We start from the raw sequence: 16,868 nt of genomic DNA, 5'->3' as shown, positions 1-16,868 counted from the left end.
ATCCTGGCCGAGGCTGGCGCGGCCGCCCCGGGAGGCCGCCCCCGGCGGCGCCCCCTGGAGGAGGGACAGTGTACCTGCCTGCGCGGGCCGCGTGCACACCTGGGCACGCGCCGGGAGCCAGACGGGCGCACACGCTCTAACGCGTCCCACCGGGGCGTCCAGGGTCAGCCTTTTGAGTCCATGTTGGACCCCGATACACCTGGGGACACACCGCGTCAGATATACACACACACACTCACACGCTTAGAAATGAGCCAACACCTGGGGATGCATCCTGTCGGGCAGATGCACAAGGTGATGACCAAGGCCTCACACTCCAGCATCCACTCTCAGCGCCGATACCATACTGGATACAGATAATCATATAGTCTTGATACTGCCACTTATTTACCAATTCTCCATTTTCAGTTAAAACTGTGGTTGTAGGGGACAATGGAAGTAATGACTTACCGTCTGTTCCTGGATCCTAGGACTGAATTTGAGCCCCAGAAATTAGAGGAGTGAAGACCAAAAGCGGAAGGAGAATTTTTTCTGGAGACTGTGTTCATTCTGGGCTTAAGCAATGCTACTTTGGGGACCCAGATGGCAAGAACGGCATAGCGAGAGAGAAGGGGCCCCTTCTGCCCCTCCCCTCACAAGTACTAGTCGTTGGAGTAGCAATAATCCCCCTAACTCACTGTCTACCTTTCCACTTTCTCATGTATGTGGGCTGGATCCACGTGGTTTTTACAATCTGATTTCTATTCAAACATTTCCAGTAATGCTGATGTGGTTGTGTTTTGAACAGATTTTCCTAAAGAAATCTAAAAGATCAGATTCATAAGCTATAATTTTCAGAGTTCTTTCTTGTTTGGGGAAGCTCATGATTAAATTTATTAAAAATCTTGTCTGGTATATATATATATATATATATTTTTTTTCGGTATGCGGGCCTCTCACTGCTGTGGCCTCTCCAGTTGCGGAGTACAGGCTCCGGACGCGCAGGCTCAGCGGCCATGGCTCACGGGCCCAGCCGCTCCGTGGCACGTGGGATCTTCCCGGACCGGGGCACGAACCCCTGTCCCCTGCATCAGCAGGCGGACTCTCAACCACTGTGCCACCAGAGAAGCCCTGGTGTATATTTTTAACATACTATTTTTAAAGAGTAGCAGTAGCATCTTAATTTTTTTCAAAAGGCAGAATGGTTCCATTTTATTTATTTATTCTTTTTCTTTGAGGGAGGAAGATCATGTCAGCAAAGGAAAGTGTAAGGAAAATACATGAATAAATAATTCTTCCAATAAAGGAAAATTAAAGATGGTAACAAGATGAGTGTTAAAGTGCATTTAGTGCCAGATAAGGCTGGGAGAATCTGATCCAACATAGATTAGGGTCTGTGGGATGAGATCTTCAGTTTAACTGTCAAAAAAATAACCCATAGACAAATAGAGTAGTAATTCTCAAAATGTGGTCCCAGATGGGCTGCATTAGCAGCACCTGGAAATTTAGAAATGCGAACTCACAGGCCACACCCCAGACCTTCTGAATAAGCAACTCTGGGGAGTGGGTCCAGTGAAAGAAATACACTTTAACAAGTACTTCTTTTTTTTTTAGATGGTAATTTATTTTTTTCCAGTTTTATTAAGATATAATGGACTTAGAGCGCTGTATAAGTTTAAGGTGTACAGCATAATGATTTGACATATATATCATGAAATGATTATCACAATAAGGTTAGTAACATCCATCATCTTATATAGATACAATTAAATAGAAAAAAATGTTTTGTGTGATGAGAACTCTTAGGATTTACTTTCTTAACAACTTTCATATACAGCATACAGCAGTGTTAATTATATTTATCATGTTGTCCATTACATCCCTAGTACTTATCTTACAACCTGAAGCTTGCAGTACCTTTTAACTACTTTCATCCAATCACCCCACCTTCCACCCTCGGTAACTACAAATCTGATCCATGTTTCACTGTTTGTTTGTATTTTCTTTTGTTTGTTTTTGAAGTGTAATTGACCTACAACACTGTGTTAGGAAAAAAGTCACAGTTTCTCAAGGAAACTGATTGGTCAGTGTAGACAAGTCTTGGCTTCAGTTTAGGTTTGGTGGGTTACACAGGAGCCCTTAGCAAGCCAATTACTCTGGTGGGTTTTAGGAACTGAGTTGACTCATGGAGGCCGTCAGTTGCATGCAAATTGTATAGGTGAGTCCCTCACCGAAAACGTTTTAGCCCACCATCAGCTGTTTTTCTGGTCTGTTGCTCTGCGGTCCACAATCTCCCATACCCTCCAGACTCAAGGTCAAGCAGCTGGCAAAAAGTTATGCCCGGGTTCAAAGCTCGGGCACAAACATTTCCTTTATCAACTCAAAGGATTTAGACTAACAAATTGTCTTTCAGTGGAATTATCCAGTTTGGCCATTTTTGTTTTCTAAATACCAGCAGGTAATTGCCAAGCTCTGTTTTCTAGACTTTGGTGTTAGATGTCTAATTTATATTTGACTGAATGCACTGCTACTTAGTATTATGCAAAAGAAGTCAACTTCATCTCCTTGTTACCCCTCCCACATGTCTCCAGAATTGCAAGGACCACACAATAGATGGGAAAATGTCTTCTGCATCTCTTGAAAAGATGCTTACAATGTGAAATAAGCAACAGAACCAGGGTGCTACATACAGAGCTTCAAGTCTAACTGGATAACACTATAAAATCTACTGAAATATTATCAAATTATTCTAGTAAATTATTACAAATAATCATCTTTGGCCCTAAATAACCTGCAAACTAAATCCAGCCCACCATTTGTTTTTGTAAGCTAACAATGAGTTTTACATTTTTAAGTGCTTGAAAAAAATCCAGAGAAGAAATAAAACTTCATGACACATGAAAATTATGAGATTCAAATTTCAGTGTCTATAAAGTTTTACTGAAAATACAGTCATGCTGACTCATTTATGGGTTGTCTATGGCTTTTTTTTAATAAATGACCTTTTCTTTTTTTAAAAAAATTAATTTATTTATTTACTTATTTTTGGTTGTGTTGGGTCTTCGTTGCTGCATGCAAGCTTTCTCTAGTTGCGGTGAGCGGGGGCTACTCTTCGTCACGGTGCGTGGGCTTCTCACTGTGGTGGATTCTCTTGTTGTGAGGCACGGGCTCTAGGCACGCAGGCTCAGCAGTTGTGGCTCGCCGGCTCTAGAGTGCAGGCTCAGTAGTTGTGGCACGTGGGCTTCAGTAGTTGTGGCTCGCAGGCTCTAGAGCACAGGCTCAGTAGTTGTGGCGCATGGGCTTAGCTGCTCCGCAGCATGTGGGATCTTCCTGGACCAGGGCCCGAACCCGTGTCCCCTGTGTTGGCAGGCAGATTCTTAACCACTGCGCCACCAGGGAAGTCCCTCTATGGCTGCTTTTTTGTGATAGCAGCAGAGCTGAGTAGCCGCCACTGAGACAAGGTGGCCTGACAAGCTGGCCTGCAAAGCCTAAAATATTTTGTCTGCCCTTTTACAGAAAAAGTTTGTCTACGCTGCTCCATAGTCTTTTGCTCCAGTCACCATTAAAATCCCTGCCTCTTCGTTCTGTGATAGTTGTTTATAACTGTCTCCCTCCTGGACTGAGTTCCATGAGGTCAGACCTGTCTCCTTTGGATGTTTCCAGCACTTCCCACCATGGTACCCAGAGTAGGTATTCAGTAATATTTATTTCATTGAACTTTATTTTTTGATCATTTCCCCTAGGTAAATCAATATGAACTTGACCAAAAAATCAACATAGGATCCATTAATCAGGATAATTTAGAAAATTTGTATGTCACAAAATAGAATAAAAAAATTCTGCAAATAATGGGATTCCTTGCTTCCATTTTCTAAACCAGGTTCTAAAAATTTGCTGTTAAATTTGAAAGTGGCAGAGTTGTTTTTTCCTTGTCATTCTGTTGAGTTATTTCACTTAGTACAACAGGTCTCATTGCTAAACAATTTCCACGGCAAAGAAATTAATGAGAGGAGAAAACCAACCTCATGAAGCTAGGTTCATTCACGTTAAATGCAATCCTGGTATTTCTGGAATTATTGTTTTAAAGATGATGTGCGCTGCTGTCAGATATTTAAAAATAAGGCACTGACCTTTTCTCCACAAAAGATAGGCAATATCTTGTCTAAAAAGGCGACAGAATTTTCCAAGCAATTGCGGTTCAGATGGTTTATGCTCTTCTTGCCTACCTTCTGTAATTTTTGGAATAACAAGCAAAGACCAGAGTAAAGCACTATATGAGATATATAACTGGAGGATAACTGAAAGAACTCCCAGAAGAAAGTAATCTGACCGACCAGATATGCCATCCACCATGGAGGAAGCTAATCACATTGCAAAGAGGCCACAAACCAATCTCTAACCCTGTAACATTGCTGCCATTGCTCTGCTTAAAGCCAGAATCAAGTTATTTGGTCCTGCTCTCCAAACAGCAACTTTTTAAAGGAGATAATGGTGGACATTACAAGGGGAAATGTGGCTTGATTCCCTTGAGCAATGTGGACATTACAAGGGGAAATGTGGCTTGATTCCCTTGAGCCGTCGATGCAGGAAATGAACACATATTGAGTGCTCCTATGTGCCTGGTACAGTATGACTCTTTCCTCACATTACCCTTTGAACCATAGTATGAAGCAGATATGATCATTCCTGGTCTACATATGAATTGGCTCCATGAGGTTCAATAACCCATTCAAAGACATGCTGCCAGGAAATAAAAGTGTCCATATCCAGCTGAACCTGAAACTCATGCTCTTTAACTTAAGGGCTAAAACAAGGTAGCTGGGTCATATGTGCTGAAATGTGTGTCATCTGCACTAATAATTCTATTTTGGAACCTCTTTGTTCAAAGTGCTAGTTCCAATGGATAACGCTGTACGTATGGTTCTACCCATGAAGAGCTTTCACATACATGATCCCATTTGATCCATACCCCTGCATTGCACAATAAAGGCCAGGTAGAGAATTTCCTCCACTTTACAGATGAGGTAAAGAGGTTGGATGGCCTGACCAGGGTCATAACGATTAACTGTGCCCTGTCTTAGCCCAATCAAATATCTCCAGTACAAAACCATCATTGGACAAAGTCAGATTTATTGGCTCATTGCCATGGGGGAGACCACACACCCATGGAGCCCTGAGATACCTCACCAAACAAAGATGCAGTTAGGAGGTTTGGGGGGGAGGGGGGAGGAATTTAAAGGTAATAGTGTTTTTACAGGCTGAAGGCAAAAGAGGGATGCGTGCCAATGGTCAGTATCAGGTCTGGACAGCAGAACAGACCCAGGGGCTTATGTACTTAGAGACTAAAAGTTTTGATAGACGTGAATGGGTGTATCCAGAAATGCTTTAAATGAAGTTCTGCACGTGGGTTGGAAACTGGGGCTGCTTGTCATGTCAAAGTGCCTTGGACCCTCCAGGTGGAGCGGGATGTTTCATTCTTCCTGATGATTTCAAACAGCAACATTTCTGACAGTGCCCTTCCAGAAGGTTTCTCCAAGAGTCATAAAGCAGCAGTCGCCCTTAGAAGTGGGTTCCTTGACACATGACAACTTCAGTGTGTCTATGGGAGAAATGTGGTTTCCTGCTCACTTCCCAGCTGCCTTAATCTGTGCTATGTCAGCCTGATGAATGGCAGAGCAGAATTGGACTTTTGTCAGTCTGAGGGACTTTTTACCTTACCAGAATATATCAGGACTAGAAAGCTTCACAATATTTTATTTCCACAAGAGTGCTGGAATTTCAAACATTCTTACATTACACAACAGATTTTTTTAATGAGGGTTTATATAAGCACCCAAAGAAGGTCACTTTGCAAATTTTTATAGTGGACTTCTGTACAAGATTTAGTGTTTTTTGTTTTTTGTGTTTTGTTTTTAAAAAGGTTAAGCATCTAAGGATATTTGAAGAACACTGGTTTTGTCCAACTCTCTCATTTCATGGAGGAGAAATTAACAGCAAAAGCAACCACCACCACCATTATTTTCATTAGAAGCAACTGAGGCATGCAGTAATTAGGTGACTCATTCCAGGGTCCTGGTAACTAATGACAGGATTGGAAGTGTTTGTATCTAATTGAATTGTTGAAGCTTAAAAAAATGACTTATGGCAGTGAAGCTGGCCCTAGGGTAGATCTCACACTCCTGGTCTCTGTTCTTTCCACCTTATCACCTTGCTTGCTGATGTCTGCAGATTCCTAGACCAAGTACTGTAAAAGCTGTCATCCATATACATTATCAGAAAGTTCTAGAAATGAGCAGTTTTGAAAATTTTCAAGACACATCTCAAGTCTATTCAGCAAAAGTAATGCTATTGAAACGTAACTGCTGAAACAGAACTGTTTTTAAATGATGGATAAAACTGCAATTTAAATCTACAGGGAAAATGTTTTCTGAAACACAAGTAGGAAGCAGAAAGCTTTATTGGCCCTGGAAAAATACCACATATTTAAAAGCAAAATGATTAGAAATGCAGGACACTCAAGGCAGTTTTGATAAACAGTGTAGCAGGTTTAAAGTACTTGTATTGATAGAACTAATCAGACTTAGAACACAAGTGATAAAAATATAAACCTGAGATTGTTTATGGGTCATTTAATTACAGGATTAAAAACCTCAAGAAAAGTGAGGGTTATTCCTCCTTCAATTATTTATTGAATAGTATTATGTGCCAAGCATGGGTCTAGGGCTTTATAAACCTTTTCTCATTTAAACTTTCCAATAAGTCTGTGAAAAAGGTAGCATTATCCCCCATTTTACAGATGAGGTTCTGAGCTGCTAAAAGGCTAAGTTACTTTACTGGATTCCTAGGGGGGCCAGGCATGGCCACAAACTGGGTGGCTTTAATAACAGAAATGTTCTGGAGGCCAGAGGTCTGAAGTCAGGGTGTTGGCAGGGCCACCCTCCTTCGAAGGCTCTAGGGGAGGATCCTTCCTTGCCTCTTCCAGCTTCTGGTGGCTCCTGGCGTTCCTTGGCTTCTGGCAGGATCACTCCAATCTCTGTCTCCACCTTCTCATGGCCTTCTTTTCTCTGTGTGCCTCTGTGTATCCTCTCCTCTTTTTAGAAAACACCAATCATTGGTTTCGGGCCCACCTTAAATCCAGGATGGTTTCCTCTCAAGATCCTTAACTAATCAGATCTGTAAGACCTGATTTCCAAATACAGTCACATTCTGAAGTTCTGGGTGGACACGAATTTTGTGGGGTACACTATCCAACCCACTACACTTGCCTAAGGTCTGGTACATGGAGGAAAAACGAGGTTCCAACCTGGGTGTAATGCAGATTTTCCTTTCACATTCAAGCTTTATGCCCCCCAAATGCCAGTTATTTCCAGACGACCACCAAGAGAGTCACACAGCATACAGAGTTTCGTGAGGAGTTAAAGGCATGCTTCAGGAAAGAGTCTGCCTTGCACCCTTGTAGTTCAGCCAACAATCTGAGCAATGACGCCTCCCGAGTTCTGTTCACTCAGCATGACTCTGGAGACACAGGCTCCCCAGCGTCTCCCCCACCTGCTGGGCAAAGCCATTTAGTGACTACATTTGGTTACCTGAGTTTCCCACACGGTGTCTCCTTTCCACCAACGCGCCTTATCACAGCTTTATTACGAACCCATCCATGGCTCTCTTGAAGAAAGATTTCTCTGTGATGTCGCACATGTTCCTCGCTTTAGAAAAAAACAAATTATTTCAAATAATGCAGCGATTTACAAAGTAGAAGGTGAAGAGTCTCTCTCCTCCTTACTTCTCGCTCAGAAACAGCTCATGTTAATATCAATATAAACTGCAATTCCTGTACATTTAAAGAAAAGAGATTGGAATATGAGAGAAGAACAAGGGAAAAACCTTAATATTTGACAGCGTTCTCTTGGCTCCTGTCTCCTCCATTGTATTTTCTTGTCTCCTTCATCCCAACCAAACTGTCCCACACGGGGCCTTTGTTTCTCTTCCTTTGAACTAGAAACCAGCTTCTGATTTTCATTTTATGAGGAACATTATTTGAAAAGAGCCCACAGACAAATGAATATCTTCTTGGTAGAATTTTAAAGGCACAAGAGATTTAGACAAGACTCTGTGTGATTTTAAAATAAGGCTGTAGTATTCTATAACTATATTTGGTATTTGTTAATGAATATTTCAAGCAACATGAAATGTCTCACTCTACTGAAAATCAGGGTTACTCAACACTTAGGATGCTTCTATTTGGGTCAACATGGCAAGAAATCCCAGATTCCCCTTGTCTTTATTCAATACAGCTGACTCTTCAATGGAGTTTATGTCTCAATATAACTTATTTCCCCCAGATGCCTGGTGAAGTTTTTACCATAAACATGAGGCCCAAAGGAGAAGGTAGAGGCAATTGAACCAATATCTGTTCCTATGAAATAGAAAAGTCAACTTGATTTGATGTTTCACTGCCTCCAGGAAAAACGAGATTCACCAACTAATGGAGAACTTTGAACACAGGAGAAGGAAAGAAATGTCCTGACAACCTGTGACCCTGGAACAGCTGCAAATATAAAGATGTGAATGAGTCACGGGGGTCCTGCTGACTCCCCAGGAGTCCCCTGGAAATGGGGGCTGGTAACAATGCTCAGTCCCCGAGTCTACACCAGCGTGCCCAACCTGGGCACACAACGAGGGTGAGGTAACATGGATGGCAAGCTCCAAGGGGCAGGAATCATCTGTTTTCATTTTTCATCATATCCCCAGCAGCTAGCACACTGCCATTGCACAGTCTGTGCCCAACGAGATATTTTGAAAAAGGTAATAGCATAAAAGTAGTACAAGGGATCCTGGGGATGGGACTGTTCCGTATCTTGACTGTGGTGATCTCACAAATCTACATGTGACAAAATGGCACAGATTCTGTCCCTTCCACTAAAAAGCTCTTCACTGATCTTTCATCTAATAATTTTATTCACTGCTGATCTTTGCCTGAATCAATTAATTCACTGGAGACAAAAAAAAAAGTGATGATTTTCTAATTGCCATTCTTTCAACATTTATTGGCTTTAATTAGCCTATAGAGAAGACTATTTTCCCTCATCAGCTATGGCTATTTCATAACCATGTAATTGTGATAGGCATACTGTATCCAGTCTTCAGAAGGGCATCTGACTTGTCCACTCAGGAAAGCCTTAGGGACAAAGATGAGAAGTAAAGACCAATATGTCCACATCTGTCCCCGTCTAGATCTTGTAACATACAGGGGCTTTATTTTCTCTTTGCTAGGGTCAAATTCCACTTGATTTTGGGTCCCATCCCTTCCTTTCTTCTCAAGGACCTTATTCCCTCTCTAGTTTATAGCCAGCCTCTCCCTCTCAATGGCACTGATCTGGATGATGAAACGATGGGTCTCATCCCCTTACCGACCCACCTCCTATCCATCACCAATTGATTCCTATGTATTTCTCAGGTCCGTCCACATTTCATCAACTTGACGGCCTCTTCTCTACACCAAGCCACCTTCATCTCTACCCTGGATACGTGCAATGGTCTCTTTACTGATCTGCTCACGTCTTCTTTGCCTCCCTCCAATTCCTTCCCCACCAACAGTCAAAGTGATCTTTTCAAAACATAGATCTGATAATTTCCTTCGTTTTGAATCCTCCCATGGTTTAAGATAAAGACCGTGTGGTCTGCAAACCCTGGCATAGTCTGGACCTCGTCACCTTTACCAACTCCATCAAGCACCCCTCCCCCTCTCCCTTGGACTTTGTTCACCAAGTACTTTATCTTTCTCACCACAGGCCCTTTGCGTATGCCGTTTCTTCTTTGTGTGCAGTCCAGGTTTTCTCAACATCAGCACTACTGGCATTTGGAGCCAGACCATTCTTTTTTGTAGGGGGTTGTCCTGTGCTTTGTAAGGTGTACAGTAGCATCTTCCCACCCCCATCAGTTGTGTCAGCCAAAAACATCTCCAGGCATTGCCAACTGTCCCCTGAGGGTCAAAATCTCCCCTGTTGAGAACCACTGGCCTAGTGATCTTCCTCTCTGCTTATCAAATCTCAGTTCAGAAGTCACCTTCTCAGGGAACCCTTTCCTGACTCTTCAGGCTAGACCCAGTCTCCCGCTTCAGTTATTAATTATATGACTGACAATTACTGTTTCTCACTGCACTGTCTGCTGCATGAGGGCCAGGGGCCATGTCCACTTCCCTCATCACTTCCCTCCCAGTGCCTGGGAGAGTATCTGCCACTTAATATTTGTTGAATGAGGGAATGAATGCATTTAAGGTCAAATCTGTCTGATGCAAAATCTACACCTTCCTCCAAAAGTCTAGTCTATCATTTATTGAGGCAAGTACTGAGCCAAGTACCTCATTACTGAGAGGGCGGTCTTATGTCTTATCCTGTCCATTTTACAGATGGGAAACTGGAACTTATGCAATACTAAATGACCTGCCAATGACATCAAAACACTAGAGCCAAGACCCAAATCTATGTTTTCTCACCCCAAAGTCCAAGCTGATAGGTGTGAATGTGAACACAGACGTCCAATGCTTTGCTGTGGGGCTTGGTCTTCTATTCTGTATGATATTTAAACTCAGTAATTTGAAATAAAATGTAAAGACCATGCTTAAGAAATGTGATAGAATCAGAACCCCAAAGAGCCCTGTGAAGGCATAGTAGGCTACATCTATAGGGTGGAATTTTTAAGAAATGTAAGAGTGCATCTAAACAGGGAAGAAATGTAGCAGATAAACAAACAAAAAATAACCTCAAACCACATTCCAGGGTTTCGTGATGTTCGCTATCAGGGAGGTGAAGGATGATTCTGACTCTCAGATTTCCCAAAATGGCAACAATCCCTATGTTTGTTCTGACACCCCACCCCAAACCCAATCCCCTACTGTGATTAGCAACAAAAACAAAGTTTAGAAAAAAATACCAAATAAGAGGGGAACTGGGAGACAGATTTCCACTTCAGTCTTGTTAGAAAGGAAACCCAAGAAATAAATTACAGGGTGGCTGCCTTAAGATGGAAAAAAGAAGGAAAAGAGGAACATCATGGCGTACTTCCAAAATCGGCCGAGATAAAAGACTCCCTGAAATATCAGTCAAATGAATGACTGTTTTCTCTGGACAGAAGGCAGCTGTGATGGAAATCCTGAGATGGAGCAGTGAAAGCTAAGGGGATTCGTTCTGTAGGCAGGGGTCCCAGATTTGCATGTCTTGATTTGACACTCAACTTTTAGTATCAGCACAAAAAGAAAAAAAAAAAAATCCTGAAGGAGCTTTTACCAGAAATATTTTTTTCTTCATTCTCAAAAGATAAGCACTGTTTCAAGAGAGAAATTTGCTTAAATAAAAAAAAGTCAACAAGCATACAGTACCTCTATTATCTGCCAAACTAAGTGCTACAGGGACGTAAATAAGAACAAGGCAGCTCCTGCCCCTAAGAGCTCTATAAATTGTTACTGTTGTTCGGGGACCATTTCTGAAATGTTTGAAACACAGCACTTTCTTTTCTGAAGTATCTCAACCACTGCAGGTTACAATTACTGATTTACAACTCTACGCAGGTCTGCCCCCGGCCCCCCACAAAGTGAGTGTAGAGAATCAAATTCATCTCCATGTGGGATCTACTCAGCCCATATTTTAGAACCTGGAGGACTCCACAGTGCGGTTCTATTAAATGGTCCCTAAAACCAAATAGAAGCCACATTCTAGAAAGGATGAATCAGTCACTTTGATTTCATTTTAACGCAAAGAGGACAGAGTCAAATAATTTGAAAATCATCTTAATAGATGATTAATAGGAGGCACTATGACACTTGTATACCGGTTTCTGTAATAATTTTACTGCATAAGGAATGACAGAGATTGCATAAATCATTAGGTCAACAGCATATGTAGGAGGATAAAACAAAACGAACATGATTATTCTGACCCAATAAAACAGGACAGTCCAATTCTTAAAAATATCACAAACTCCCCAAATGTGGTTCCTTTTGGGAGAAAATTTACCTCTTGCATTTTTTGGATATAGTAATGACTATGGTTCCATGAAACTAAATAGAAAACTGCTTTCCAGTCAAAAAACACAAAAAAACAACTTACATAGAAGTGTGTAGCCCTCTTAATACTGGATATAACAAAAATAAAGACATCAGGCTGCCTGCTTTTGCCTAAAGCATGGCTTTAATTTTCTATTAATAGTGACAGTTTATGCAGGATACTACATAATTTCCTATGTTATGAAACAGCACAAGTTGAAGAATCCAAAAAATATTGCAGGAGTGAATTTCTTCCTACGGGAAAAGTGTAGATACACTAGATGTTAAAATTTCCATTCTCTATTCAATTATTTGCCCCATTCAAAAAAAAATACAAATAAATATTTCCTTACAAATGATGTTCATAGCACATTGTTTGGGAAAAAAAAAGATTAAAAAAATCTTAATTTACTCTTTCTTGTCATTAAATAAAAATTCTAATATACAGACACATTAGATATTTATATAAATTGTAGGAGTCAGTTTGTCATTTCTTGTTCACAATCCATGTTTAATAATGAGTCTTTACAACAACACGACTCACATCCCAAATGCAGGTTTAATTCTGCTGCAAGTCGCTCAAGATAATTTTTTTCTGTTTTTCTTTTTAATTAAAAAAGACTTCATCCTTGGAATTTTAGAATTTATGTTTGAGTTGTCTGAAAAAATACAATTTCAATGCAAAAACCACATCAAGCATTCGAGAGTATATTGCTGGTGCTGTAATCTTTTTGCATGTCTGTTTTCATAGAAAAAAAATGATAACATGTAAGACTTTTAAATGGTTAAACGTAAGCACATGATATTAATGATCTGCCTCATGCACACACACACACAAACTCAAAAAATGAAGGAAAAAGGCTCAGACGTTTTTCTTTTGCATTTGTTCCAGCTTTCTTCTTAGAAGACCATAATTCTCCTTAGTTCCTGATGCCATTGGGTCAAGCCGCAGAGAGATCTCATAGTGTTTTTTGGCCAAGTCTAGATGTCCCCAACGATGATAAAGCACAGCTGAAATAGCAAGAGATCAATTTCATTGGAAATGCTTCTGAATAACTTGTGGTATTCCCAACCACTTGTACAAAGAAATATTACAGAACCTCTGCAAGCGGTGTTCAAAAATCATTGTTTAAAACAATATTGTTTGTACTGCCAACTTTATTTATTGTAATCACACTCCCTGGTGAATGTCTGTTTAACCACCCCCAGTTACTCCCAGGGTTCTTCATATCATTAGGCGTGATCCATCTCCCTACAGCAACATTGTTACATAAAGAAGCAAAAGGAAGAGTACACTAAGTTTCTTGATGTTGCCAGGAAATTTCCCGAAAGCCAGGCTGCACAGGGCTGGGCTCCAGCACTGCTTAGCGCTCTGACCATGTAGAAGACCAGCCATTTACTTTAACAAAGAGTCTCCTATACCTTTTGGCAAAATAATAGCTTGTTTGTTGCCAGCTGGAATTCAGGGCTCTAACATCAAGATCTGACCATAAAATGACAGTTAAAGAAATCTACTTTTTTTTTTTTTTTTGGCTGCGTCGGGTCTTAGTTGCGGCACGCGGGATCTTCATTGAGGCACGTGGGATCTTTTGTTGCGGCGTGTGGGCTTCTCTCTAGTTGTGGCGTGCGGGTTCTCTCTTCTCTAGTTGTGGCGTGCAGGCTCCAGGACGCGTGGGCTTTGTAGTTGTGGCGCACGGGTTCCAGAGCACGTGGGCTCTAGTTGAAGCGCGCAAGCTCGGTAGTTGTGGGGGGCAGGCCTAGTTGCCCCGCGGCATGTGGGATCCTAGTTCCCTGACCAGGGATCGAACCAGAGTCCCCTGCATTGTAAGGCAGATTCTTTACCACTGGACCACATGGGAAGTCCCAAGAAATCTACTCATTAGAATGGTAAGCCTCTGACTATTACAATGATTCTCTAAGTAAAACTATCTTTCTATGTGGGCAGTACAGCAACCACTGATGCTTCATCACTTTTCCAAGGGGAAGCTACAGAGTCTATAGGGAAGAGATCTGGTGAAAAAATACTCACGTGACTGAGCCTTCCAAACATCAACATGCTATGTTCTAAAACTCTAAATTATTGAGATGCAAAAATGAAAGAAAGGAATTCTAGGGAATAAGTCATTGTGAATGCATTCTTAGCCAAGACACAGAACAGAAGAACGCAGGGAAAACCAGGCTAGATAAGGAAGGTCCACTACAGAAGAAGCAAAAGGACACATGTCAGACTGCAAACTTCCAAAGTACTTCTCAGTTTAACTATCCAGGGCTCTTCACTCAAAGAAACAAAATCTGAGTTTTAATATCAGAAGGCGATTAACTAGTGGGGGATTTTAGGAGTTGTTCTGATCATGCAATTAAGATTTGTAAATATGACTGTTACTTAGCTACCTTATTAATGTGATAATTTCCTTAAAATGCCATATTTTAGAACCAGATTATAAAGGCCAATACAGGTTAGATTTGAATAACAACTCTCCCAACAGTGATTTTACAGAAATGCACCTGTTTCATTAAAATTACACAGAATTTCGATATGATTCAAATTGAAAAATCTCCTTACCCAAATTGCCATGGTAACTTGCAGTATTTGGATGAGCTTTAATTGCTTTGAGGAATAAAGTTTCAGATTCCTAAAAAACGAAATACATAAAAAATAAGGTACTCCACACGATGCAAAAGTTTTATGCAGTTTTATCGCCTATGGGTTTCAAACTTTGAACGTCCTTGTTTTGCTCCACCAAATCCTCCTTCTGGAAACATCTGGGAGCCCAGCAGGGCCACACCCTGTTGAGAAGAGGCTCGGAAGGGTGATCCCTTGGGGCAGTGTGTGACTGGGCAAAGGTGACAGGGCAGAAGTCAGGGGATGGTGGCCGCAGAGAGGATAAATATGCTAATGACTCTACCACCTGCCTCCCTGAAGTGGTGCGAATTCTGCAACTTTAAGCAAGTAGCTCAGTTCAGGGTCCAGGGCAGGATGAGCAAAGGTCAATCAGGGAAGTACCGGGCTGCTGAGGACACCCACACAAATGTCATTTCTGGTCAGCATCGATGAGCTCATTTCTAAGATTCTCAAGGTAGGAGGTGGAGTCTGTTTAACCTCCCCTAAGAACGCACACCCCCTCAACGACCCAGAAGCAGCCCATTCAGCTGGAGGAAATGAGCAGAGAGAATGAGGGAGAAACAGCCACCTGTCACCTCAGCCACTGCAGGACTGTACGTGAGTGTGACCAGATGCCCCTGAAGTGCGGAACCGATTCTCGGAGAGACTTGCATTTCCCCCATACAGTATTCACTTCCAACCCAGCCAGAGAAACACGGCCAAGTGTTTTCTCGCCTGCTCATCGTGGGACCATGGCCGACTGCATGGCCCCTTTTTACCATAATGTTGAAAAATAAAGATGCCTCATTGCTCTCAGCGACAGCTGCCGGGGGTGACTATCACACCATCTACATTCGTGTCCCTAAAGGGCCACTCATGCTTTAATCAGGGTCACAGGCTCAGCTTCAACAACCAAGGCTGGGGGTTTGGGGACAGGTTTTTACCTTCTATCTGTGCCCTACATGAGCTTCTCCCAGGGGGCCTCCCATATCCAGGATCACATGTTTTATAAAGTGCAGGGAGACCAGTTTCCTTTGCCTTGTGCTGGCTGGGCAAACATCTCTGACACCACCTTTTAGACAGAGCTGGCAGAGAAAAATCTGTATTTTAGAAATGTGATCTGTGAGGGAATGAATGAAGATGTCAGGATTACACGGAGGATGTCAGCAAACATCACTCTCAGAACTCGGCTCAAAGTCAGGGTCTACATTCCGAGTTGCGGGAGAGAAAACTCCTTCAAGGAAGTCTAAGTTTTCCTGCTATGTTAGGTGTGCTGGAAACAAAAATGAAAACAATGCAAACAAACGAAAAATCAAATGGATTGTGCAGATCTGTAGCTGTGCTCTTTCTGATGATTTTCAAATGTTTCCATTTAAAACCTCAAGTATAAGAAATGGAAAGGCTGGGGAACCTCAACCTACTTTAAAATGCTCCTCCACATGCAAAGGAAGCAGTGTTATCTGGAGACAACAGATGTAGAGATAAAAGGCAAGTTAGGAGTTCTCTAGGGGATGCTAGATTCGTTTTTTGATTCATTTAACTCATTTCTCAAGCGCCCACAAGTGCGGACATCGTTCAGGATGACGTGCAGTCAGAGTCAGGTTTGGAGGATGTAGTGGGGTTTAGGAGAGTGGGCAATGGCGCAGGGGTGAGGGCTTACAGCCTGTCTAGGGGCTGTAGGTCTTGGCAAGGCAAGGCTGGTGGGAAGGAGTGGGTATGAGGATCAGGGAGGTAATAGGGGAAGAAGAAAAGGACTCAAAGTTTCCAAGCCTGGGGACTTCCCTGGCGGTCCAGTGGTTAAGACTCCGTGCTTCCAATGCTGGAGGCACGGGTTCGATCCCTGATCGGGGAACTAAGATCCCATATGCCTCAAAGCGTGGCCAAAAAAAAAAAAGTTTCCAAGCCTGGAAGACTGAAAAACAATGGCACATTGAAAAAAGAAGGGGCATCAGGAGGAAGAGTGGGTTTGTGGGGCGCTGTGAGTGTGGGTTAGACATGCTCCATTTTGGGTAACATTGGGACTGGAGGCCTCGTTACAACACGAATGCCCGCAGGTATTCAACGCCCATGAAATGCTCATCTATTAAATCAGGCTTTTTAATGGCCCTGTTCTGGGAAGCGATGAACTATTCATAAACTGATCTTCTGTGGAGGTTCAAGGATGCTTCAAGACCCAAGTAATGAGCTGACTTATGCCAAGGAACAAATAAATAAACTCATGCTTAAAATCAGGGATTGTTTTTCCTCAAC

At 42.1% G+C, this 16,868-nt stretch overlaps 1 protein-coding gene across 1 annotated transcript in view; it reads right to left on the bottom strand.

Annotated features, from left to right (window-relative positions):
- Positions 1-11,927: 11,927 nt before the first annotated feature.
- Positions 11,928-16,868, bottom strand: part of TMTC4 (transmembrane O-mannosyltransferase targeting cadherins 4) — a 61,618-nt gene continuing 56,677 nt past the window's right edge. The window contains exons 17-18 of the mRNA XM_082676013.1: positions 14,580-14,649; positions 11,928-13,027 (exon numbers count right to left, since the gene is read on the bottom strand). Of these exons, the coding sequence (XP_082532139.1) occupies positions 12,879-13,027; positions 14,580-14,649 (219 nt within the window). The 3' untranslated portion in view covers positions 11,928-12,878. The remainder of the gene's footprint in view (positions 13,028-14,579; positions 14,650-16,868) is intronic.

Source organism: Grampus griseus (genome assembly GCF_964374135.1).
Source record: "Grampus griseus genome assembly, chromosome: 18".
NCBI lineage: Eukaryota > Metazoa > Chordata > Mammalia > Artiodactyla > Delphinidae > Grampus > Grampus griseus.
This window is presented reverse-complemented; position numbering and strand designations above follow the sequence as displayed.